Raw genomic sequence first — 26,958 nt, 5'->3', positions numbered from 1 at the left:
GGATGAATGGTAACCGTAAATGTGTGGTATGTGTGAATGGGAAAAGAAATGTTTACGCCACTGTTATGTGAGAGAGAAAGAGAAGCCAAGCCATTTGTATTGATGGTGAGATATTCGTGTGGTGGGATTGCTATTATTATGTAGGAGAGTGGTAAATAAAGTCTGGTGATCATGAGAGCGAGAGTGAGAGAGTAAAGGAAGAGTGTTCTCTTCCCCACATCAAGGAGTGGAGTAATGCAAATGAGCTGCTGAGATTTAATTTATTTTAATGAGAAATTAAATGAATGGTGAATAATTGTAAGTAAATTTGTATTAAAAGAAGATGAATGTGAAAGATTTTTGTTGGGGGGATTTATACGAAAATGAGAATTTCACTAAATGCTGAGGTTATTTTTTTGTGATTTGTTGGGAATCCAAAGTTGAGCTTAAGGGAGCAATGGATGCTGCCGGATGCAGATGGGCAAACAGTTTTAGTAAAAAACTCTAAACGTTAAGTGAACAACGCGCACGGTTTTAAGTGGAAATTTTTCACATGAAAATTATAGTTAAAAAAAAAATAGAATAAATAAAAATTGAAAAAAAATAAATTGAAATATTTTTTTAATGAATTGTGGAAATTTAGAATTATTTATTTTTAAAATAATAACAGTCAATAAGAAAAATCATGAAATCATGTGTTACCAACAGCAACAACTTAAATCGCAATTTGCCCTTAAATAATAAAAGTAAAACTACAAAAAATCGCCACAATACAAATTCCGCAAATTCCCTATTGACAAATGCGGCCAATATGAAAATAACCAAAGCCATTGTAAATTCGAAACAACAACAACAGCAACGTAAAACCGCAATAACACCAGCCAAGGGATCAAATACGCTCCACGCCAAGTCTACATCATTTGACGGGGTGTCCCACCTTAACAGGGTGGAGGGGTTGAATATGACCGAAGGCCAGGATTTGAATTTGAATGCTATAATCCTTAAAGAGGATGCTTTGCATACAAAGAAAGAGAGCCCAGCCGAGAAAGAGATGGCCTATGGCAGAGAGCAAAGATCAGCCACACAACCAGCAAATACCCATACCCACACACATGGCTTGGCAGCAGCAGCAACAACAACACCACCAACAACGGCGACGGCCAGTAATGAAACAAAAAACTCGTCAATGCCTTTGTATGCAGGAGTAACAAATTCGAGAGAGCATAACAATGACAACAACAACTACAGTGGAAACCAGCAGGCTCTTCAGAGCAATAACAACAGCAACAACAACAACAACGGTAATTCAACTGCCTGTAGTGAGTTTTTAAGGTCTGGCACGAATTTGAATTTATCGTCTTTGGCTACGAAACCACCACAGCTCATATCAGTTGTCAACGAACGATCAAACCAAACAGTGTTACGTACCACGACAGCACCGACGACAATTACGACGACCACGACAAACCCACCAAACGATGACAATGATAATAATATAATAATCAAAGTCAGCAATAATAATAATAACAACAACAGCCAAGTGACCACAAATCGAGAAGATCAACAACCGATAGATTCTCATCAGAATTATCAGGAATCTGTGAAAAAAATCTCAACTCTAAATTTCAACGTGAAAACGAGTGACAATGAAAGTGTTACAACAAATGGCAAATTAGCAACCACAACAACAACAAATACAAGTGCAAATTCGAATCCGAATTCAAATGCCACAATAACAACAAATTCTAGTGATAATACAACAAGCCCAAATAAAACAGTGATAAATAGTGTAATAACAACAGCAACAACAAATCATAACAACAACAACAACAATAGTGCAAAAGAATCTCATTTGAAATCTGAACAAAATAATACCAGTGTCGAACTCCCAACCACCAACCATCATCACGAAGAGAATCTCACGCCACAAAATTATCGCGGCCTTAACAACTCTGTGATCATCACCAACTATCATCAAAACTCTCACGGCATTCAGAATTCCGAATTCAATGCCTCCACGATACTCAATGTTGCCAGCAATGATCCGAATCTAAATTTAGCTGTGACGGGACATAATTTGCAAACGACCTCCGATATTACGGCCGAACATTTGCAGGTTGCAGGTGGCCACAGCGACGAACAGCAACAACAAATTCTACATCATCATCCACAACAACAGCAACAACAACATCCCCAGTCCCTGGCCAATTGTCCACCGGAACACTGGCTGAATGCCGCCTACAACTCCTGTGCCTATGACCTGTCTTTAAATCACCCATCATCGAATTGTGCCGACTTGGGTTTGCAACTTCTACCCTCACCACATCACACACCCCACGGATACTACAATCCCCATCCACATCACCCCCATCATCTGAACAGCAGTAGTCCCCTTACCCCCAGCTATTTACAAGAAGAACACAACGCCACAATGCGTTCCAATCTAGCCCTCTACACAACGCCCTATGGCTCACATCACGAACATCACCTGCATCAGCATGGTCTGATGGGCTCACAGACCACCGGTCCCACCATACATCACACATACGATGAGATCATACAGGACACACTCAAAGACGAATGTCTCGAAGAACATCAGTCGGCCGCGAGCTATTTAACCCTAAATCCAGTAGACATACAATCCCTTAAGGATACCTATCATTCGCCAGGTTTGGGTCAAGAAATAACCCCCCTCACAGCAATTGCCCCCGCCCATCTACAGGCACCGTCGCCCACCACAGCATCACAACATCATCACCTGCATGCCATCCATTACATACAACACAACAATTCGGCCAGTTCGGGTGGAAATTCACCCTCACCCTCGTCGGGCCTATCGCAATCGGGTGGCGACTTGGCAACTCTACAGAATTTCACACAATTGACAAATGCCTCCGCGGGACCAACGGGACATCGTGATATTTACAGCATGCTGAGCGGACCCGAACAGGGACAAATGTTCAGTTTCACCTCACCACCATCACCGGTCCTGGCCAATGGGTAAGTAGGATGAGATGTGTTTTTATTTGGTTTTTCCTCTAGAAAATTAAGAGTTTTGGGATTTGAAAATATTTTCCAATTTATTTTGGAAAAAAAATTTGGATTCAAAATCGTTCAGATTTTTTTTGTAATGTTGTAAAAAAGTGAGTTTCAGAACAGAAAAGGAAAATATTATTTTTGCACAGAAGAGAGAAGAGCTGAAGGGAAATTTTTTAGACGAGCTGAAGGCAGTCTTTATGGACTAGCTGAAGAGAGCCTATTTAGAAGAGTTTAAAGAAATAATTTTAGGCGAGCTCAAGGCAGCCTTTATTAACTAGCTATAGAGAGAGAGTCCGTTTGGAAGACTTGAGGAGTCTTTTTAGACGAGTTAAGATCAGTCGACCCGACGTCTTGGAATCAGTCCTCATAGACTACCTTAAGGGAATCTTTAAAGAGGGACTATTTGATTCTTCATGGACGCCCTCAAGGGATTCTATATAACTAGATGACGGTTGTCTTTGGACACAAAGTGAAGGGCGTTTCATACAGATTTGAAAAAAATATTTCTAAAAAAATGTTCAAGAAAAATATTTAAAAAAAATGTTTTAATTTTTTTTAAATAATATTTTTTTTTTTAAATATTGAAAACCAACAAAACACGATGCAACACAAAAAATAATTACGGAAAAAATCCAGCAGGTTATGAAAATGGTGAAAAAAAGGCACGTGTTTCGGCGTTTTGAAATTTTACATCGAGGGACAAGATCTCCCCCTCTTTCACAAGTTTTTGTAAATTTTCTAATTAAGATTCCTCGGAATCCGTGGATTTTAGGTATATAGTGTTTTCGGCAATATTGCAGATAAAAATACGGAGAATATTTTGGTAAAAAACCTTAACCCTCTAGCGAGCCAAAAAAGGGGTCTATTTGGTACTTTTTTGAAAATATGGTTAAAAACTCCTTACAAACGTCATCGTACCAAGTCAAAATACTCTACAAAACTATTTATCATAAAATTCTTCTATAGGTCCCAGAAGACGTCAAAAGTCTAAAACTTATCTAAACGTCAGGAAATCACATTTATAAAAAAACACATTTTAGGGTTAAAGCCGTACTTTATGAGAGTTTATGTAAAATTATCCTACAAGGCAACATTTTAGAAGGATGACGTCAAAGTCAAATATATTCTTTATCAAATTTTGCTATAAGTCACAAAAGAAAAGAAATATATTTTCATATTAGAAACAAAAAATTCCTGCATCAAAAAAAAAAAAAAATATATTTCCTAATTTTTTGATAAATTTGTCCTCGGACTTTTTCAAGTTGACGGCTAAATGTAACATAAATCTCCATTTTAGGCGGAGTGTTTCAAAAGAGGAAATATTCTACGCAAAATTTCACTATAAATCTCAGAATAAATCATATATCTAGGCTCAACAGGTTTTAAGAAAATTACATCCGAAATCTATGTATTGCAAGTGCAAATTATGTGTTTACATTTTTTAATGCCAAACAAAACACGTTTCCAATATACGTCAAAATCTCCCCTAAAACATAAGTTTTTGGAGAAAATGTCAAAGGTAGACTTATTGTATATTAAATTTCACTATGAGTCACCAAAGAAAATAAGTCTATATTTCCATTACATATCATAAAAATATTGACATCAACGTAACCAAAAAAAAAAGCGAAAAATATTTCCAATTTTTTTCATCGATTTTTCCTTGGACTTTTTTCGAGTTGACGCCTGAAAGTAACATAAAATATCCTTGTAGGTGAAAGGTGTTAAAGGAGGAAATATTCTACACAATATTTCACTATAATTCTCAGAATAAACTATATCTGTAGGTTTAATAGGTTTTATGGAAATTACATTTCAAATTTAATTATCAAGAGTGGAAATTATGTGTTTGCTTTTTTACCAACTAATTTAACACCTCACCAATCCGAGTCAAAAATCTCCCTGTATACTTGATTTTTTGGAGACTGTGTAAATGGCAGAATTATTCAAAATCGAATTTCATTATGAGTCTCTGAACAAACGAAATTTGTATACTTAATGTTTAGCATAGAAAAAATGATATCAATTTTATTAATTTCTGAAAAAATTACCACTATTTCCCAATTCGCTGCGAATTTTCTTATAATTTCTGTGTACAATATCCCTGTCTGGGTTGTGGAAAATGTTTAAAAAACAAGTGACAGCACTCGTTATGTCATTGCAAGGGTCTGGGCCATATTTTCCAATCCCAGGAAAAATTGTTGCAAAAATGAGGGAATATTTTCGGTTTTTTTTATTTTTGATGGAAAATTGATGCGTATATTTTTAGGTTTTACAATGAAAATTGCGGTTTTCTTTCTTCGGTGACTTATATTAAAATTTGATAAGGAATATTTTTTATCTATTACAAAATTAGATTTCAAAAAATCCTAAAATTTTTCATTAAAACACCGGCAGTCTCATTTCCAATAACAATTTAAAGTAAAGCTTTCATTTGGGCGCCATTCATAAAAATATCCATTTTGCCGTAAAGAGCCTTTGGCGGGTGAGTTGCATGGGTGTTTAGTAAAAATATAAATTGCTGGCAGTCGTTAAACCTAAAAATTTAGAAAAAAAATATTTATTGCCCCACGTTGGGCGCCATCAAAAAAAATAAAAAAATATATAAATAAATAAATAAATATATATTCAACAAATCAATGGTTTTACAATGAAAATGAAGATTTCCTTTCTTTGGTGGCTTAGAAATGACAGCAGTCTGAAGTTGGTTGCAGTTTTTTTTATCTCGCTCTGTAATAGAAGCCCTTTATAAAACAGTAAATAATATTTCAGTTCACAACATTCCGACTATTTTTTCTCAGTGTATATCCATATGGAAATAACTAAAATATAAAACTAAATAATAAAATTAAAACATACCACAAACCAAAAAAAGAAAAACAAGGCAAAAATACTCTACACATACCTTCGACCACAAGAGACCCACAGGAGGAAACTCTGCAGTAAACAAATAAACATTTTACGTTACAATTATTTTTGCCAGTAACAAACGACGCCAGCAACCACGACCGCATCGCGATCACCTTCTATGTGAAATTTTACAAAAAAAAAAAAAAAAAAAAAAAAAAAAAAAAAACGCTTTCAAATGTGTGTGTGTGAGTAAATAGAGTAGAGTAATTAAATTTACCAAATATGTGTGTAAGTATGTATGCGGTAACCCACAATTAGCTACATACATATGTTAAAGGTAAATGTTTCAATAACATTTTTTCACACTGCGGGTTCACACACACACAGAACACCACCGCGCTTTTATTTGACACAACCAACCGTCTGGACGAGTTGCAAACCTAAATAAACTAATAAAATATATACAGACAGACATACATACATACTTACATGTCTATAGATGTCTGTACACAAATTCCCATATTTGTCTACAGTGACCACCGCCGCCGCCACCACCAGGGTCTAGTCAATTAGCCTTAGCTTTGCTGAAGTTTTTTTTTTTTTGATTTTTCCTTCGAATCCAAGTAAATTAAGTTGAGTCGTTTTCAATAACATCAGCTCTCAAGTTACCTGAGTCGTCTCTCCTTTTGCCGGAGCTGAAATGGCAGGCCAAAAAAAAACTGCATTTAAGCAAATATTTTAGTGGTCATTAGACCAGAAAAATAAAGAAATTTTTTTTCAATTTTTTGTGGGTTACACCTGGTAGTATTTTGAAAAATGGAGTTTTTCATTTCGAAGAACGTGTTCAAATTAACATTCAGTTTCAACACCCCCTTCAAAAAATTGGGTTTTCATTTAAACTCCCGCATAAGCTGCGGAAATAGTAAAAATTAGTTTGGTGTGCTTAGCCAGAGTTTTTTTTTTCACATGCCTCACTTGCTTTGTAAGTAGGGGTCTTGGCCAGTTGGGCGCCACAATTAGAGCACGTGTCCAAAGACCAAATGCTTTTTGCTCTATTTTCAATTCAAGCTAAGAATTTTAAGAGAAATGAGGGCGGAATTTAGAAGAAAGAGCCCAAACGAAATAAGGTAACATGGGACATTTTCAAAAGGTACACAAGTACAGAAAAGTGGGTACCAGACCTGTGAAAAAATTAGCTCGAATTTAAACAAAGAGAGAGAGAGAGAGAAACTCACTCTAATTCGAAAGAGAGCGTTGAAAATCGAAATGAGTCAAGTTTTTTTCTTGCTTAATTTTTAATTTTTAACGTCTCCAATAAACGATTTTTTTAAAATTCCAAAGAATTCATATTTGAACACTCCATACAGGAATATGGGAAAAACAAACATTTAGTGCCCCACGTTGGGCGCCATCTAGAAAAATTCGTTTTTCGATTAGCTTAATTTTTAAGTTTAACGTTTCCAATAATCGATTTTTAATTCAAATTCCAAAGAATTCATATTTGAACACTCCAATACAGGAATATGGGGAAAAAACCTTTGTGTCCCACGTTGGGCGCCATTTAGAAAAGATCGATTTTTAATCCATTACAATACTAGATTTCACAAAATCCTCAATTTTTGTCATTAAAAACACCAGCAGTCTCATTTCCTATAACAATTTTAAGTAAAGCTTTGATTTGGGCGCCATTCATAAAAATATCCATTTCGCCGTAAACAGCCTTCGGCGGGTGAGTTGTTTGGGTGTTTACTAAAAATATAAATTGCTGGAAGTCGTTGAACGTAAAAATTTGGAAAAAATATTTGCTGCGCCACGTTGGGCGCCATCCAAAAAATAAATATTTATTAAACAATAAATATTTATTAAACAAGGTTGTTCATTTTAAATTTTGTTAGGCTTCGACAAAATATTTGCCACACTCATAAAATAACAAAAAAAAAAAAAAAAATATTTTCAAAATTAAAACCCAAAAAATTAAAATAGGGTTTTGTTCAAAATAGTTACGTTTTCTAAGGGACTACAAAAAAACATTCATCAGGAATCTGGGATTTGAAGATATTTCCAAAAATATATTTTCTCCTAATATCCAAAAATATACTCCTAAGCCCCAGAGTCGATGAACCTAAAAATTAAAAAAAATATATATTTCCTGTCCCAAGTTGGGCTCCATCCAAAAAAATTAATTTATATTAAACAATCATTCAAAAAAGGGGCTTGGAAATGCCAAAAAATAGTCATACAGGCAGCTTTATATGAATTGTGCTAGGCTTTGACGAAATATTTGCAAAAATTCTCAAAATAACAAAAAAAAAAAAAAAAAAATTCGAAACTAAAACCAAAAAAAAAAAAAAAAAAAAAATAGGGTATTGTTCAAAATAGTTAGGCGTTCCTAAAGACACCCACAAAAACATACATCAAGAATCTGGGATTTGAACTTTACAAGGCTTCGACCAGATATGCTCAAAATAACAAAAAATCCATCTAAACTAAGAAAATAAACTAAAAATCAAAATAGGGTTAAATAACAAATTCTTATAACAATTTAAAGTAAAGCTTTGATTTGGGCGCCATTTATAAAAATAGCCAAATCGCCGTAAAGAGCTTTCGGCGGACGAGTTGCTTGGGTGTTTGATAAAAATAGAAATTGCTGGCAGTAGTTGAACCTAAAAACTTGCAAACAAAAAAATATTTCCGACACCATGTTGGGCGCCACCCAAAAAAATCTTTTAAAAATAAACCAAAAAATAGGATTTCGTTCAAAATTTTTAAGTTTTCGAAGATACCCACGAAAACATTTTTTAAGAACACCTTGTTTGAAGATATTTCCAAAGAAATCTCCAGAATCAAAAAATATACTCCTAAACTCCATTCAAACACCTTCAAAAAAAAAAAAAAGAAAAAAAAAAGGAAATGTTTATACATCACCCACGATTTTAGGTTTAAATATTATTAAAGTTCCCAAAGGCCTATAAAAAATTTTTATACAGCACCCACGATTTCAGCTTATGTTTTTTTTAATCTTAGCCTTTGAAAAAATTATTGCCTTTTAAAAACTAGAAAAATCCCAACACCTGTAGCAATGCTCACAAATTGATTACTCACAGGGGCTATACATTGAAGCCATTGTTTTTTTGTTTGTAACAAAAACCACAACAACAACAATGAACAATATTTTGCCAGTTCCTTTTGTAAGGTGATTTGGTTGTGCCACACTTTTTGTTCACCCACTAACTTTTTCTAAGAATCAATAATTGTTTATGTTGACTTTGAACGTAAATTTAGTGCGGGGCACGTGCTTTTGATGTGATTCCGAAAGGCATACATACACACAGACACTCACACATGCACACACATACCCAGAGCTATTACAGTGCATTCCTGCTACAAGTAATTTTTGTGAAAGGGAACTTTTTGATCCTTTTGCTCAATTCTTGTTCTCTGAGGATTTTTCTAAAGAAAGGAAATGTAAAATGAATTTTTTTGTGAAGGAAATATTTTTTTCTAAGATAATTTACCACTTTGTCATTCCAAAAAAAAAAAAATGCTTTAGACCTACCTCTATATCCATTGTAGTCACAGTCCCCCACCCTTTGAAGTCTATTTTAACAACCTTTGAACATGAAACATTACTAATAATTCCGTTCTCTTTTTTTTCTTTTCTCATCATAAAACTAAAAATAATTAATAATAAAATAAGCATGCGAAGTGCAAATGGAAAACAAAAAAAGAAAGAACCTCAAACAACCACAACAATAACAACAAAGTCTATTCAATATTGTTTTTTATTTTTTTGCATGAATCAATGAAAGGCAATTGATGACATTCAGAAAATCGGGCCATATGGACTTTCAGCCTTCTGCATATCATATTACAATGATATACACATACATATATGTGTATGTTACATGCAAAAATACATACCTGTTTCCGAATTGTAACACAATAACCCATATTCTGAAATAAAATTACAAAAATATATATAGAGGTGGTCAGTGGGAGGTATACATAAAATTTTATGCTAAATTGAATGATTTCCAAACAGAAAATTGTTGTAAACCAAGTCCTGTCGCCAATGACTAAGAAAAAATAACTTAAAAATTGTTCGAAAAACAATTTTCAATTTTTCCACCGCTCAAATCATGCGGCAGCTATTGCTCACAGAGCTGCTGGAGCTCGGCCAACTTGTATGTGACTTTTGCAAAGATTCTTGTATTACCGCGAGCGTGTGTTTTTGGCGTCGATTTGTTTTTGTCTTTGCCAACGCGAGTTGAGATTATGAAACTTTTTGTTGTTGGCTCTGGCCAAGCTTGGGCATGAAGAACAAGCAACTATTTTGCTTTAAATTACATGAATAGTTTTGTGTGGCCAGAGTTTAGAAACCAGAAGAAGATATCATTAACTTCCTATATACTTTTTGTTGTTGTTGTAGCTGCTGCTATATTACCTGATGATGCATTCGAGACATATGGAAATAGCTGTCAATAGGTTTTGAGATGTGACAAAGTAATGGGTGTGTTTTTTCACAATATATATTTTTTCATCGGAATTGTTTAAAACTTGGAATTTGAAGTTCGTAATGGATACTTCAGCCTCAGAGAGACAATTATCTGTGCAGGTCCACGTTTTTGTATAGCCCCCATATAACGCTACCTCCCGATATCCGGTATTTTGATGCATTCAGCGACATTATTCACCGAAATTGTTTTAAATTTGTTATTTGAAGTCCGTAATAGATACTCCAGCCTATGACAGGAAATTGTCTGTGCAGGTCCACGTCTTCGTATAGCCCCCCATGTAACGGTACCTCCCGATATTCAGTATTTGTAAGATTTTTTTTTTATTTTTTTATCCTACACTATACAACGGAGGGTATATTAAATTCCGTCTGCAACACCTCGAAATATTCAGAGGAGACTTCAAAAAGTATATATATTCCTGATCAGAATAAAAATATAAGCCAATTTAGCAATATCCGTCTGTTTGTTGAAATCTCGATATAGTCGACATTATTAAATCTAGAGCTTTGAAATTTGACACCATGGTTGATATTATATGCCGGATGATTGGCATTGAAAATGGGCTATATTGGTTCACGTTTAGGTATAGCCACCATAAAACTTTACCTCCAGTTTTTCGATATTTTGCAGGTTACTGCCACAATTTCCAACCAAATCAGCTAAAACTTGACATTTGGGATTCTCGGAAGGTCCGTTCTCTCCATGCAAAAAATATTCGCTACAGGCCTATTTATTCATATAGTCTCCATGTAACGGTACCTCCCAATTTTCGAAAGTTTGAAGGTTGCTTCCACAATTTCCAATCAAATCACCTGAAACTTGACATTTGGGGATCCTGAAGAGGTCAGTTCTCACCTTGCAAAAAATATTCGCTACAGGTCTCCTAATTAGTATAGTTTCCATAAAACTGTACCTCTCGATATTCGATATTTTGAAGGTTGCTGCCACAATTTCCAACCAAATTAGCTGAAACTTGACATTTAGGGTTCTTGAAAGGTCTGTTCTTTCCTTGCGAAAAATGTTCGCTACAGGTCCACTAATTGGTTAGTCCCCATGTAACGTTACCTCCCGATTTTCGATACTTGCTGCCACAATTTACAACCAAATCAGCTGAAACTTGGCATTTGGGGATCTCGGAAGGTCTGTTCTCTCCTTGCGAAAAATGTTCGATTAAGGTCCAGTATATGGTATAGCCCCCATGTAACGGTACCTCCCAATTTTCGAAATTTTGAAGGTTGCTCCCACAATTTCCAATCAAACCAGCTGAAATTTGGGATTTGGGGATCTTGAAAGGTCTGTTCTCACCTTGCAAAAAATATTCGCTACAGGTCTACCAATTGGTATAGTCCCCATGTAACGGTACCTCCCGATTTTCGATATTTGCTGCCATAATTTTCAACTAAATCAGCTGAAACTTGACATTTGGGATTCTCGGGAGGTCTGTTCTCTCATTGCGAAAAATGTCCGATTAAGGTCCAGTATATGGTATATTATCCATAAAACTATACCTCCCAATTTTCAATATTTTGAAGGTTTCTGCCACAATTTCCAACCAAATCAGCTAAAACTTGACATTTGGGGATCTCGAAAGGTCTGTTCTTTCCTTGCGAAAAATATTCGCTACAGGTCTACTTATTGGTATAGTCCCCATGTAACGGTACCTTCCAATGTTCGATATTTTGAACGTTTCTGCCACAATTTCCAACCAAATCAGTTGAAACTTGGCATTTGAGGTTCTCGGTAGGTCTGTTCTTTCCCTGCAAAAAATATTTGCTACAGGTCCTCTAATAGGTATAGTCCCCATATAACGATGTTCTTTTTTTTACCTAATGATGGGGGGTATTGAAAGTTCGGCCCGGTCAACATTAACGTTTTTAATTGTTTATATTTGGATTGATGGCCTCGATCTCGATACCGACTAAAAAAACCCTCATGCCAACCTCTGGGAGTTGCTACAATTTGGGCACCATTTTCGTATTACTTCGAGAAGGCTATAGGGCTTTTAAGGTCTTCTTATTTTTTTTTAAAGCTTGAGTGGCCTCTGCGAAAGGATCTCCTGTTCTTATTTGGTGTTTCTGACACACAGTGCTTACAATATTTGCCACTGTTTCGTCATCCATTTCGTTAGCTGGGGCTTGCCCTCTTAGGTATTTCATCACCATCTCATTCCCAAATCAGAATGGATCTCGGTTTATGTCATCTCTCAGTTTTTCCCACCTCTTTTTTATCTTCATATGTGACGATTGGGAGGTCCTTTTTTTGCTTCTACTTTTTGATCTCGCACTTCACTTTCGAGTACCTTCTCGTATCGGAGGCTCCTTATTTGTGCTCACTTGCCGTATATGTCTCGAGGGCTTTCCAATTTATAATTCTATCCAATTTATATATCTGTCAACACATATGCAACATTTTCGGTTTGTTTTTAAATTCCATAATCTTATAGCCTTTTTCTTCGCAGTGGATGTACAGATCCATGCCCTTTCTATGAGGCCTTCTTTGAGGTTCCCAAAAAAAAATATATTTTTTTTCTTATAAAACACGACTAATACTCTTTGGTTTCTCAAAATTCTCAATGCAACGAAGGTAAACGACAAAAAATATGGTCTAATAGATAATGATATAATAACTGGGGTTTTTTGTTAAACTTCTTGAAGATGCTTTTCGGTTTGGTCTTCTTATTTTCGTTTTGTTTTTATCATCGAAAACGTTTTGGCATGGCAGTTTTCTTCTTTTTTTTTGTATTGCATTCAAACTAAACTGATGGTATTTTTGTTAAGGGGTGAGGCAGAAGCGAAGGGTGAACGATGATAATGTGAATAGTTTTCAATTGAATTTCTGCAAAATGATGTTCATGGCATGATCTTCGTTGCATGGCGGATTTTCATATTCCAAACATTGATCGGTGAACGTTGTCATTTTGCTCGTACATTTCAAGCGGTAGTGTTGTGATCTTCCGTGTTTAGCGTGTATTGAAATCGTTTTTCAGACATTGATTTTGGGATATTTCAATATTTTCTAATAAAAAAAACATTTGGTGATAGATTTAAAATTGTAAAAAATAATTTAATTAGAGAAGTTAAATTAAAAAATTAAAAAAAAAATTAGAAAATTTTTGAAAATATTTTGAAAACTTTAGCAGTTGATATTTGAAGTGCTGTGATGAAACAATTTTGTGAATAATAACAATTTTTTGGTTTTGAAAAATATTGCCAAAGAAATGTGTATTGAAATCCCAATTCATAGGGCTTCGTCTATCTAAAATCTAATAAATTTATAAATGAAAACATAAAATATCTTAAAGCAAATAAATTGTGTAAATGAAAACATAACAAAAAAATTGCCCGTATTGCAAATAAAATACCTTCTCGCTTAATTTTTTTCAATTTTTAAAATCATTCTTTACTGACTCTATTTTATTTAAAATCATGTCATTAATTTTTTTTTAAATTCTCAAACTTTTTTTTGCTACGTCATTCAATAATCAGCTTATTTATCAAGTTGAGATCTAGAGATCTTATTTTTCGATTAGATATTGTTTACACTTGCCGCGTTGGCATTCTTGTGCCTGCCACCCGAATACGCATGCGTTTGTTTATTTTTAAATTCCAGTGCCAAAAAAGAAGTTCGATCAGATTTCAAAACAAAACCCCAAGAGACAAAATTGTGTTCAAAAATTGAGGGATACCTAATACTCTTGACAAATTGATGTTTTGTGTTGACATTGACAGATTTGCAATTAAATGAGTTACTTTGGGTTAAGGGCTATTTAGACAGAAGAATTTAAAAAAATTGCAAAGTCGACTTTTTGGTGCGATTTTCGACACATATTTTGGGCTGGCTTTTCAGGCTGGGCACCTAATGTGCAGTGGTTACCATGTTTTTAGTTTCGATTTTCAATATTTTTTAATAATTCCAAACAAAAAGTCCTAAAAGCAGAACAAAAAACCAAAAAAAAAAAAAAAAAAATTAGAATCGAAATCGACTTTGGTGTGAAAAGTCAATATCGACAACATTTTAAGACCAATCGATAGCGATTTTGTTGCTGCAGGAAAAAAATAATAATAAAAATTAAAAAAATAATGAGATTTTAGAAAGAATAGAATTTATAAAAAGTGGACAATGATATAAAAGTATAAATGACTAGTTCCTTCAGCTCATATAGTTCCATAAGTTCATCTATCTTATTTTTTATTTGGTTTTACGATATGAGTAAAAATAATGATTTAGCTAAAAATAAAATAAAAATATCGATTAAACTAACGGAAATAACTGAATTACTACAATGTGTGAACAAGTAAACTAAAAAAGAATGAAGGAACTAGTTTCTGAGCAAGTGCTCTTGATAGAACCCTTTAGAAAATGAACCAGAAATATCGACTCGTTTAGTGGACAGAATTGCCCAGCTCTTCGCATTTTCTTTAAGAAATATATCTTAATTTTGATTTGGGGAGAACTCTTTAACAAAAAAAAAAAAAAAAAAAAGAAGCGTTAATAAGACACATGAATTAGTGAGCTCAATAGAACAAAGGAACTAGTTTCTCCTAAGGAAATAACCCAGAAATATCGATCCGTTTAGTGAACAGTATTGTTTAACTCTTCAAAAATATTTATGAATTATGAATGGAGAGAAATCTTTAAGCACAAGAAGAAATATTTGAAACAAGACAAAGAATGAGTGAACTTTGTGGAACAAAGGAACTAGTTCTTTTCAGAGGGAAGGAACAAGAAATTAAGATCCTTTCAGTGAACTGCTTTGTCCAACTCTTAGCATTATTTTCAAGAAGTATTTATTGATTTCGAATCTTTATCTAAAAGATGAAATTTATAGAAAAAAAGGAACTAGTTTTCCCAAATGAAAGAAACGATAAGTGTAGATCCGTTTAGTGAACAGCTTTGTCCAACTTTAATCATTTTTTTTCAAAGAAGTATTATTTGTATTTTAAAAGTGTAGATAGAAAAGGGCAGAAATGTTTTAGCATATATTAAACGTATGATTTTATAAGATATACGAAGGAGTGAACTAAATAGAACAAAGGAACTAGTTACTTTAATGGAAAACTACTCGTAAGGTTAGAGACAGTGTGCGACCTCTTTTGTGAAATAGACAGACCAACTATAATGGAATAATTGAACGAAAAAGGAACTATCGAACTAAGAACAACGATGAATTCGTGATCTAAATGGAACAAAGGAACTAGTTCCTCTTGGGAACAGGAATGTAGACTGTATTGTCACACTCTTGTCATCTTTATAAGAAATATTTGTGTATTTTTTTTTTTTTGGATAGAAAGTAGTAGTGATGATTTTTTCTGATTAATAATAAATTAAGCCTCTGAGAACAAAGGAACCAGTTATTTTATGGAAAAATTCCGTAAGGAGAGAGTGTTCGATCAGTTTAGTGAAAAATATTGTCCAACTCCAATGGAATACTTACAAAAACGATCCATCCATCTAAGAAGATATATGGGAAGGGGAAAAAATGGAACAAAGGAACTGGTTGCTACTGAGATTTGATTCGATGGATCCGTTTAGTGAACTGCATTGCCAAAATCGAATCCCTTTTTTTAAAGAATATTTAAAAATGTAAATGGAACGATAGAAAGAAAACTATTGATAAAAGGGAAAACGAACGATCGATTTAAAGGCATCAATTGAACTATTCAGGCTATGAAAGTTAGCAAAGGAACTAGTTACTCTTGCGGAATGGAACGTGGAAGATCGATTCGATTATTGAGCTTCGTTGCCAAACTCTAATAATTTCTGAAATATATAGAAATAATAAGCGATAGAAAGAAAACTAATGATAGAGAAAAAACGCACGACTGAATAAAAGCACCAATTGAACTAATAAGACATGATATGAACTTTAGTAAATGAACTAGTTGCTCTTAAGAAAAGGGACGAGGAAGATCGAACCGATTATTGTACTGCATGACCAAACTATAATATTTTTCTCTGAGAAAAGCTTAAACCATATCAATGGAATAATAGAAAGAAAACGAATAACTGAAATAAAAGCAAAAGTTGAACTAATAACACATATGAACGTTAGCAAAGGAACTAGTTACTCTTGGGGAAAGGAATCAGGAAGATCGATCTGATTAGTGAACTTCAATGCCAAACTTTAATCATATTCTCTAAGAAATATTTGAACCATGTAAATTGAAGGATAGAAAGCTAAAACTAGTGATAGAGAAAAACGCACGACTGACTGACCAATTGAACTAATAAGACAAGATATGAACTTTAGCAAATGAACTAGTTGTTCTTAAGAAATGGAACGGGAAGTTCGATCCGATTATACATTGTTAAACTCTAATAATTTTCTTTAAGATATATTTAAACCATGTAAATAGAACGTTAGAAAGAAAAGGAATGACTGAAATAAAAGCAAAAGTTGAACTAATAACACATATGAACGTTCGCAAAGGAACTAGTTAATCTTAAAGAAAAGGAACGAGGAAAACCGATCCGATATAAGAAATATTTAAATGGAATATTAATGTAACGATAAACGGAAAACTTTTGACAGACAAAAAAATGAACTACTGAATTGAAAACAACAATTGAACTAATAAGACATGGGAACGTTAGCAAAGGAACTAGTTGCTTTTCTTCAAGAAAAGGAACGAGAAAGATCGATCCGACTAGTAAACTACTTTGCCCAGTTCTAATTATTTTCTTAGAGATAAAAGAAAGGAACATGAAAGACTGATTTCAAATTAGTGATTAAACTAATAATGAGTGTGCTGAGTGGGAAAAATGAACTAGTTCCTAGCCGAATGGAACCACTGAATGAAAATAATGATCAAACTATTAGTTTTCTATTTTGAGGAAATAAATAAAAAGAAGAATAGATAATTATATCAAGGGATTTAAAAAAATACAAAAATTAACGATAGGAAGAAAAAAAAAAGATGAACGTATAGCAATCACATGAACGATTTCACCAAGTGGAACTCGACTAAAATCCTTTTTATAAAGAAATATTTGAACGATCTAAATGTAAATAGAATGGAAAGACAGGAAATTAAAGAAAATATAATCAATATTTAAGAAAGGAAGAACAAAAGCGAAACGACTGAACTAAAAGGAACAATTGAAGCATTGAATAAAAGTATTTGAACGAGTGAACCAAATGGAACTGGTTCCACTTAAGATAGGGAAGGGAGAAAGTCCAATCCTTTCTTAGACTTAGACAATTCGATTCCCATAATTTTCTTAAAAAAAATATTTCACATTTTTATAACTCCCCATAGAACGGAATCTCAGAGTCTTTTTTTAAGGGATTTTGAGGATGGGTGCAACGGATTTTTTCAATTCTTATAAATTAACCTGAATAAAGATGTGACTACATAAGCAGCTTGAAGTCTTCGCCGGGCCTATTTTGTGACATATCATAAAGGGAGTGCGGCTCTGGTCGCACTCGAATCCTGTCGCCGTTTTTTTATGATTTGACATAAATATGCCCAGCTATGATGCCAAGCTGCTTATGTACTCATGCCTTAAATCTGTATCCGTAATAAAAATGATCGAATTTACAGTGAATGCCAAAACTTCCAGCCACAAATAATTCTTAATTAATAAGAAAATGACAATTAAATTGAATTGATATTTATTTTCTGAAATAAAAATTACAATTTTTGAAGATGTTTTTCTCCAACTACAACAACATGTATTTGAAGAACTATTGTTATAGGTAATTGAAAAAAAAAATAATTTCCGATTTTTTTTTTAAAAAAATTGAATATTTGGAATTTTTAATAATATTTTTTTGTTTTTTCTTACAGTTCCGTTTATGCCGCCCCCTTGTTGGCCGCTACGGCCACCTCCAATGGTGGTGGGATGGGTGCCTATGGCATACAAACGGCCAATATTATGGGTACAAATTCATCGCCACCGCCAACGCATCATCATCACCAGGCCATGACACCCACCAATGGTGGTCATGCGGCCAATTCACCGGCAGCAACAGCTGGAGCAAACAACAACCCCACCTCGAATGGTGGTGGTGCACATGAAACGCATAATGATGATTATGAGAATGGTTCACCCAAGAGCAACCACAGCAGTGCGGGCGGAGGTGATGGTAACTCAACGACGGCGGCGGCGTCGGGTGGTGCCTTGCCAGCATTTCAAAGAATTGCTGGCAACACATATGGAGCCAATGCAGCCGGTGGTGTTGAACGTTACGGCTCACTGAATAACTATCGCAGTCATGTAAGTGTAATGGTATATACTTTGAAATATAAAATTATAATTTATTTTTTTTCGAAATCATTCTTAGGCTGATTCCTGGTCCAACTATGAGGCCATTAGCTATGCACCTGCCTCCATGGCAAATCAGGCGCTAAACAATGCCCTGGCCAACTCCAATGTCATACGCAATGCTGTGTTCAATGGACGTTCGGGAACCGCCGCTGAGGTGTCGGGAGCCAATGCCAATTTGGCAGCCTCTGCCTCTTTGTCAGCCAGTAAGTCACTTGTTCTTTTTTAATTTTCATTATTTTTTTGTTATTTGTTAGAGTTATTAAAGCTTTGTCCCCATGTTTTCTTTTTTTTTTTTCAATATATGTATATAAATTTATATTTATTTCAATACTGATAAGCTTTTGTTAAAAAAAAAAACATATATGAACGAAAAAAGAACAACAATGCCATAAAATACTTTAAGAAAAAAAGGTTATGACCTCCATTCCAACAAAAACGAGAAGAAAAAAACACACAAGTCAGTCAGTCAGTGGAAAAAAGATTCGTTCACACTTAAGGAAATTAAAAAAAATTGAAATATTATTTTGTTTTCAATTTTGTGAAATTTTGCTGGGTCCAATACGAATTAAGAGTAGGAAACCATTCCATTTCAAAAAAAAAAAAAAAAAACCATGCTAAATTACACAAGCAATTGGATGTGGTTTTTAACTAAATACCGAAACATTTCACAGATTCTCAATTTACACGAAAAGAAGACAAATGCCGGAGCTGGAATTTTCCGCTCTGTCCACCACAAATTACCCAAGACGGGCCACTTAGGCAATTCGTGTCGTGCCAGTCCCCTTGGCCTGTTCTCTGTTCTATTTATGTAAGCTGTGTAAATTTGACTATAATTTGTGCTGTTGTATTTGTTGATCCTTTTCAAATATTGAAATAGCACAAATGTGTGTGTGCATGAGAACGTGTTAGGACTTCAAACACATCCACACATGTTAGGGGAAATTAGGCAATTCTGAGATTTTCTTTTTAAGATATCCTTTATTTTCCTCAAAAAAGGAGAATACTTTTTAATACTTTCTTTTGCGGCGAATAACAATTTTTATATAAATATTTTATAGAAAAAATCGAAGAATGAAGAGGGATTGAAAAATCCGAATGTCCAACTTTAGATCTTTGAACACAAGTCCTCTTAACGATCTTTGGATTTATTCTGATTGGCATGAGATCGTTCCTGAATTGCAAGAATTTTTTTATGAAAAAAAAAAATGCAGAACTCATAGATTCTTGCAGATTCTGGAACAGAGCAATAATTGTACACAGCAAGAAAAAGTAGGAGGAAATTTTCTAAATAACTAGCTACTCTGGATTTACTTCAATTGGTTAAAAGTCGATTTCGAAATCGAACAGATTTTGGCATTTTAAAATATTTAAAATAAATGAAGGAAGGAGACTCTTCCTACCACTCTTTGACTTATGCTTTTCGTAAAAATGTCTACTTTTCGATATAAAAATCGACTTTCAATTTCAATAATTTCGAATTAAAGTCGTTTTATCTTTTATTTTATAAAGAATCGTTAAAATCGCTTTGCAATTTATTACTGGGCATTATTTAAAGAATAGTATCTCAAATCCAAAAAACACTAGTCAAGTACCCAATATCTGTTATTTCAAAATAGAAAATCAATTACGAAAAGTCGTTTTTAGAACGTTAAATGGAAAGTCGATTTACGTACCGAACTAAGTAAACTACCCAACATTCCTTTTGTGGAAACGCTGCTTAGAATACATGCGATTTCCAAACAGAAAAAATGATGGTTAATAGTAGAGCTGTAGGAATCCAGACAATAAAAATTGCTATATCGAATAAAAGGAACTGGCTTTATCAAAGAGCCAGTTCCGAATACTCCTTTCAAGGAAAGATTAGTAGCATTTTAAAATAAAAACAATTTTATTTTGAAATGCTACTAATCCAGAAGTGTTGAAAAAGAAAAACATTAAAGAGTTGGAACTGATTTAAATTGTTCCATTTTGGGAATATATAGTTCCAATGAACTAGTTAAATTCGGAATCCCACAATTCCAAAGCATTAAAAAATTCTTTCAATACCAGAAATACCTTTCCAAATGTTCCTTATATGAAATAGTTCCATTGAAATAATTTAAGTAGCTACAACTCGAAAAATGTCTAAAATATTAGGAACTAAAGAGTTGGACAAAAATCAGATTATTCCTACTTGGGAATACACAATTTCAGTGAACTAGGTAATTTCGGAATCCCACCAATTTTCGGGCTATATCAAATCGTTTCAAAGAAATTAAAAAAAATAATTTTGAAAATGAGAAATTTATTATTGAGATGCAACATTTCCATACATTTTTTTAACAAAAAGGAACTAATGGAACTAGAGCAGGCGCTAGTTTCGAATGTTCCTTCCACGGAATAGTTCTATTAAACTGTTTAATTTCGCAACGCTACAACCGGAGACTTTCCTTACATAAATAGAGAACTAAATTAATTAAAGAGCTGGATTTAGTGCGGATTGTTCCTTTTGGCACATATATAGTTGAATTGAACTAGTTCATTCTGGAACCCCACAATTCTAAGGCATTAAAAAAAATACCTTTCGGGAAGATATATGCATTTTGTTTGCTACATTTGAGCAGAAACATATTCCCGAAACTATTTAAAATAAAAGGGAACTAACTAGAACTATATGTATCAAATTGCACTAGTTCCGAATGATCCTTCCACGGAATAGTTTCATTTTGCAATGGTATAGCTGGAGACTTTCTCTAAACAAAAATATGGAACTAAACAAACTAAGGACCTTGACCTAGTTCGAATGGTTCCTTTTAGGGAATATATCTTTTTTGTTGAACTAGTTCATTTAGGAACCCCACAATTAAGAAAAAAAAATCGAAAACAATTCAAAGAAGTATTTTTTTTTCAAATTTGATAAAATAAAACAAATTAAATAAAGTAAATTAGGTAAATAAAATAGATCAATTTAATAAAAAAAATTATTAAATAAAACAAATTAATTTAATTATTAGCCAACAACAACCAATTTTCTCTGAAAATGTTATTCTGAAAAAAGGGCAAAATTAGAAAATTCGTTCATCTATAGTTTTTTTTTATTATAATTTATATATTTTTTATCATTTATTGTTATAATTTTGTGACTAATCACTTTTATGCCATAACATGCTAACATTTTTCCAAACACTATATATATTATTACATATAAAATGTATTTATTATAATAAATTCAATTAATTTTTTTTGTTTACAAAAATTAAAAAAACACACACAGACAGACACATATGAAATGCAGAAAAGATTTCTTAAAAAACACACACACACCACAAACAAGCATTTTTATGTAACGGAAATCATTTTCTGCCATAACAACATAATTTTTTGTTACTCTCTCTCTCTCTCTTACTATAACTTACTACCCAGCACCCTTTGCCCCACCCCTCTGCACTTATCTGTTTGTCACAATTGTAAAATGTAACAACAAATGTAAATGTAACAACAACTACAACAATTTTTTCTATATATAAAGCATTTTTCGATGCGGATTTTTTTACGGAGGGGCGAGAATGTGTCAATTGCGGTGCGATTTCAACTCCACTGTGGCGGCGTGATAACACCGGACACTATTTATGCAACGCGTGCGGTCTTTATCATAAAATGAATGGCATGAATCGACCCCTTATAAAACCACCCCGAAGATTGGTAAACATAACAAAAAAATATCTCTTTTTTTCTCTTTTAAAAATAATTTAAAAAAAAACAAAATTTTTGAATTTAAATTTTGAAATCCAAGTTATTACAGTAACCGAAATAATCCGAAATCTTATAGAAATCCTAAGCCCTCTTGTTGAATGCAAATACGTTCTCGCTTTTCGTGAAAGAATGCCTGCCAGAAATCGAAAGTAGCCTCAATAAAAAAAATTAATTGAATTTATTATAAATAATTAACCCAAAACCCCCAAACCAAAAAAAATAGATTTTTTTTATTTTTTTTCTATTGTTTTTGTTTTTTTTTTTAACAAAAAAAACCGTTATTTTTTTTCTTCTTCTGCAATAATTTTTTACTAAAATGAAAATCAATCCACCACTTACTTAATTACAGTGGCCGCTGGATCGGGCGGGGATTTCTATAAGAGCTATGCGTTTAGCGTTACAAATCGGAACAACAACAGCACACCCAACACTGCCCCACATAGCAACAACAACAACAACAGTGGCTCAACGCCAAACCTAAAAGAGGAACATGTTGTTAGTCGTGCTACCTCCAGACGTTTGGTAGGTGTCGTCTCACAAAACAAAATCGAATTCAAAAATTTTGTTTTTTTTTTAAATTTAAATTTTGAAATTTTTGATTTTAAATTTTTGAAAAAGAAATTGGTATTCATTTTATAATTCTCTTCCCTTTAGAGTGCCTCCCGCCGTGCCGGTCTGACCTGTTCCAATTGTTTGACCACCCAAACCTCCTTATGGCGCCGCAATCCCAATGGCGAGCCAGTGTGCAATGCCTGTGGCCTCTACTATAAACTGCACAGTGTCAAGCGTCCGTTGACCATGAAAAAGGATACAATACAGGTAAGTTGGGAAAAGTTTGAAAATTATTTGGAAAATTTAATTTTAAAAATTACAAAAAAAATCTCAAATCTAACATGTTCGAAAAACTAACCACTGTGCGACCAAATTTCATTTTTTTTGAAAATGGTTTTGAAATTTGAATATTATAAGAAATTGGCAAAAAATATTTTTTTTTTCAATTCAAATCGAACATTTTTTGTTACAAAATTCAATTTTCAACAATAATTACGGGCAAAATCAATTAAATTATGAAAGTAGATGAACAAGTGTATCGATATTCTTAAAAGTTTACAACGCAAAGTAATGGAACAGAGGTGGGCAAGAAGTTCCCCCCTCTTCCACACTTTTGAAAATCTTCGGATTAAGATTCCTTGCAATCCACGCATTTAGATATATAGTGTCTTTGGCAATATTTCAAATAAAAATACGAGGTATATTTTAGCCGAAAATTTTAACCCCCATGCGAGTCAGCAAAGGGGTCTTTTTGGTCCTTTTTTGGAAATATGGTCAAAACCTGCCTTTAAATGGGATCGTAGAAAGTTAAAATATTCCACAAAATTATTTGTCATCAAATTCTACTATAGGTCCTAGAAGACCTGAAAGTCCTAACTCTTACCTAAATATCAGGAATTCAATATATGAAAATCACATTTGAGGGTTAAACCCGTACTTTATGTGAGTTTCTGCAAAAATCTCCAACAAATCATCGTTTTAGAAGGATATCATCAAGGAAAAAAATACTCTTCATTAAATTTCACTATAAGTCACCAAAGAAAAAAATTATCTATTTCCATTGCATATCCAAAAAATATGTGAATCAATGTTCTTAAAAAAAGAGAAAATATTTCCTATTTTTTTTAACTATTTTTCCTTGGACTTTTTTAGAGTTGATGCCTTAAAGTAACATGAAATTTTATTTTAGCCGAAAGGTGTCAAAGAAGGAAATATTCTACACAAAATTTCAGTATAAATCTCAGAATAAACTATATCTGGGTACAATAGGTTTTATGGAAATTTCAGTTGAAATGTATTGATTACCAGTAAAAATTATGTGTATACGTTTTACTGTTAATTTAACACCTTTCCAATTTGAGTCAAAATCTGCCCTAAAACAACATTTTTTGGACAAAGTATTAAAGGACGAATTAATGTACATAAAATTTCAATATGGGTTACCAAGGAAAAAATATTTCAATTTCCATTATATATCATGAAAATATTCGCTCCAATATTTCCGAAAAAAGAAAGAAAAAATTCCCTCATTTTTTTCAACAATTTTTCCTTGAAGTTTTTTGAGTTGACGTCTGAAAGTAACATAAAATTTCATTTTAGGCGAAAGGTGTCAAAGGAGGAAATAATCTACACAAAATTTCACTATAAATCTCAGAATAAACTATATATCTAGGTATAATAGATTTTATGGAAACTTCAGTTGAAATGTATTGATTACCAGTAAAAATTATGTGTATACTTTTTTACTGCCAATTGAACACATTTCCAATGTAAGTCAAAATCTGCCCTAAAACAACATTTTTTGGAGAAAGTATTAAAGGGCGAATTATTGTACATAAAATTACATATGGGTTACCAAAGAAAAAATTTCAATTTCCATTATATATCATGAAAATATTTGCATCAACATAGCCAAAAAAAGTGAAAATATTTCTAATTTTTTTCATACATTTATTTGGACTTTTTTGGAGTTGACTTCTGAAAGTAACATGAAATTTCATTTTAGGCGAAAGGTGTCTAAAGATGAAATATTCTTTACAAAATTTCACTATAAATCTCAGAATAAACTATGTCTCTAGGTGTAATAGTTTCTATGAAAACTGAATTTCAAATGTGTGTACTAAAGGTGAAAATTATGTATTGCTTTTTTGTACTGTCAATTTAACATGTATCCAGACCGAGTCAAAATCTCCCTTTATATTTAATTTTTTGGGAAAAGTGTTAAAGTAAAAATAATTTGTATACTTAATATGCACCATAGCAAAATATCATCAATTTTTGTTAATAAAAAGCTTTGTTTTTTCTGATAAATTTAGAACTTTATCCCAATTCGCAACTAATTTTCTTATAATTTCAGTGTACAATAGCCCTGTCTGGGTTTTGAAAAATGCTAAGGGAACAAGTGATAGTACTGGTTTTATCACTGCAAGAGTCTTGGCCATATTTTCCAATCCGAGGAAAAATTGTGGAAAATAATCAGGGAATATTTTCGGTTTTTTTTTTTTGGGAAAATTATTGCAATCCTTTTTTTTCGATTTCCAATGGAAATAGACATATCTTTTCTTTGCTGACTTATGGTAAAATTTGATGAGGAATATTTTTGTCTTTAATGCCATCCTTCTAAAATGATGTTTTTTTGGAGATTTTTGCAAAAACTCGCATTAAGTACCTCTTTAACCCTAAAATGTGTTTTTCTTATATGATTTCCTGGCGTTTAGGTAAGATTAAGACTCCTGACGTCTTCTGAGACCTATAGTAGAATTTTATGACAAATAATTTTGTGGAATATTTTGATTTGCTACGATGCCGTTTAAAGGGAGTTTTTGAGCATATTTTCAAAAAAGAACCAAAAAGACCCCTTTGTTGGCTCGCTCGAGGGTTAACATTCTCGACTAAAATATTCCTCGTATGTTTATCTACAATATTGCCGAAGACATAATATACCTAAAATGTTTGGGTTGCGAGGAATCTGAATTCGAAAATTCCCAAAAGTGTGGAGGAGAGGGGATATTCACCCATTTTTTTGGTTACTTTGCGTTGTAAATTTTCAAAACGCCGATACATGTGTCTTCTTTTTTTAGCTCTATTTTCATAATCTGCTGGATTTTCCCCTTAATTATTTTTTTTTTGTGTTGCCCAGTGTAATTTGCGAAAAAAAAATTAAAAGTTTGTAATTTTTAAATTTTGAAAATGAAAAAATTAAAAAAAGTTATCAAAACATAACAATTTATTTTACTATACTTAATTTTCGAAAAATCAATTAAAAATTATTAATTGTTATTTCCACCATTCCAGACCCGCAAACGCAAACCCAAGGGTTGTAAGGCCGAAAAAATGAGCAAGAAACAGGCAGCAGCCGCTGCCGCCGCCGCAGCAGCTGCAGCAGCAAATTCCAGCACTATGGAGCAAGGCCTCAATGAAAATTCCAATGGAAATATTTCCGGACTGAATCTAAGCGATAATGGTGAGTTCCGAATCCTTTTCATTGGCTTTAAAAAAAGAATAACAACATTTTGGGTTTGACAAGACTAATAATGGTGTTCTCTTTTTTGTGTTCTCTCTTTCTCTCTCTCCCTCCCTTTGGACATTAGATATTAAACCTTTAACACACCAACAACAATTAAACACATCCGCATCATCATTAACCCAATCGGCGGCTACATCACCCACGACTAGTTTACCATCGCCAAGTAATTCTCATCATCACACGTTAAGTAATAACAACAACAACAATAATAATAATAACAATAACAGCATGAAAATGTCACCAACATCGCCGTTGATGCAACAGCAACAACAACATCATCATAACTTGGGAAATATGTCACCACATGAATATCAGCAGCAGCTTGGCCAGTTGCAGGCCTATCAGCAACAGCATGCCTCATCAGCTTCATCATCGCCAAACAACAACAACAACAATTCCACATTTAATGAACCAAACGCTAATGATGGCAATCTGTCATTTGTTAATTTATGCAACAACAACAGCAGCAGCTGCAGCATGCGGACAAACTGA

The 26,958-nt window shown here is 33.3% G+C and overlaps 1 protein-coding gene across 1 annotated transcript; it reads left to right on the top strand.

The window, feature by feature from the left end:
• Positions 1-581: 581 nt before the first annotated feature.
• Positions 582-26,958, top strand: LOC131802397 (probable serine/threonine-protein kinase DDB_G0282963). Its single transcript, XM_059122591.1, has 7 exons — positions 582-2,979; positions 18,176-18,605; positions 18,673-18,859; positions 22,738-22,910; positions 23,043-23,207; positions 26,235-26,403; positions 26,531-26,958. Exons 1-7 carry the CDS (start codon positions 665-667, stop codon positions 26,956-26,958), a joined length of 3,867 nt encoding a protein of 1,288 aa, XP_058978574.1. The 5' UTR covers positions 582-664.

Source organism: Musca domestica, unplaced genomic scaffold, assembly GCF_030504385.1.
Source record: "Musca domestica strain aabys unplaced genomic scaffold, Musca_domestica.polishedcontigs.V.1.1 201, whole genome shotgun sequence".
In the NCBI taxonomy this organism is placed as follows: domain Eukaryota; kingdom Metazoa; phylum Arthropoda; class Insecta; order Diptera; family Muscidae; genus Musca; species Musca domestica.
The sequence above is the reverse complement of the archived record's forward strand: the minus strand, read 5'-3'. Positions and strand labels throughout refer to the sequence as shown.

Excerpts from the sequence above, each read along its gene's own strand:
- LOC131802397 (XM_059122591.1), top strand. The coding sequence starts at position 665 with ATGAAATCATGTGTTACCAACAGCAACAACTTAAATCGCAATTTGCCC. Across the intron at positions 22,911-23,042 it reads GTGCTACCTCCAGACGTTTG|AGTGCCTCCCGCCGTGCCGG; the intron begins GTAGGTGTCGTC and ends TCTTCCCTTTAG. Across the intron at positions 26,404-26,530 it reads ACTGAATCTAAGCGATAATG|ATATTAAACCTTTAACACAC; the intron begins GTGAGTTCCGAA and ends TTTGGACATTAG.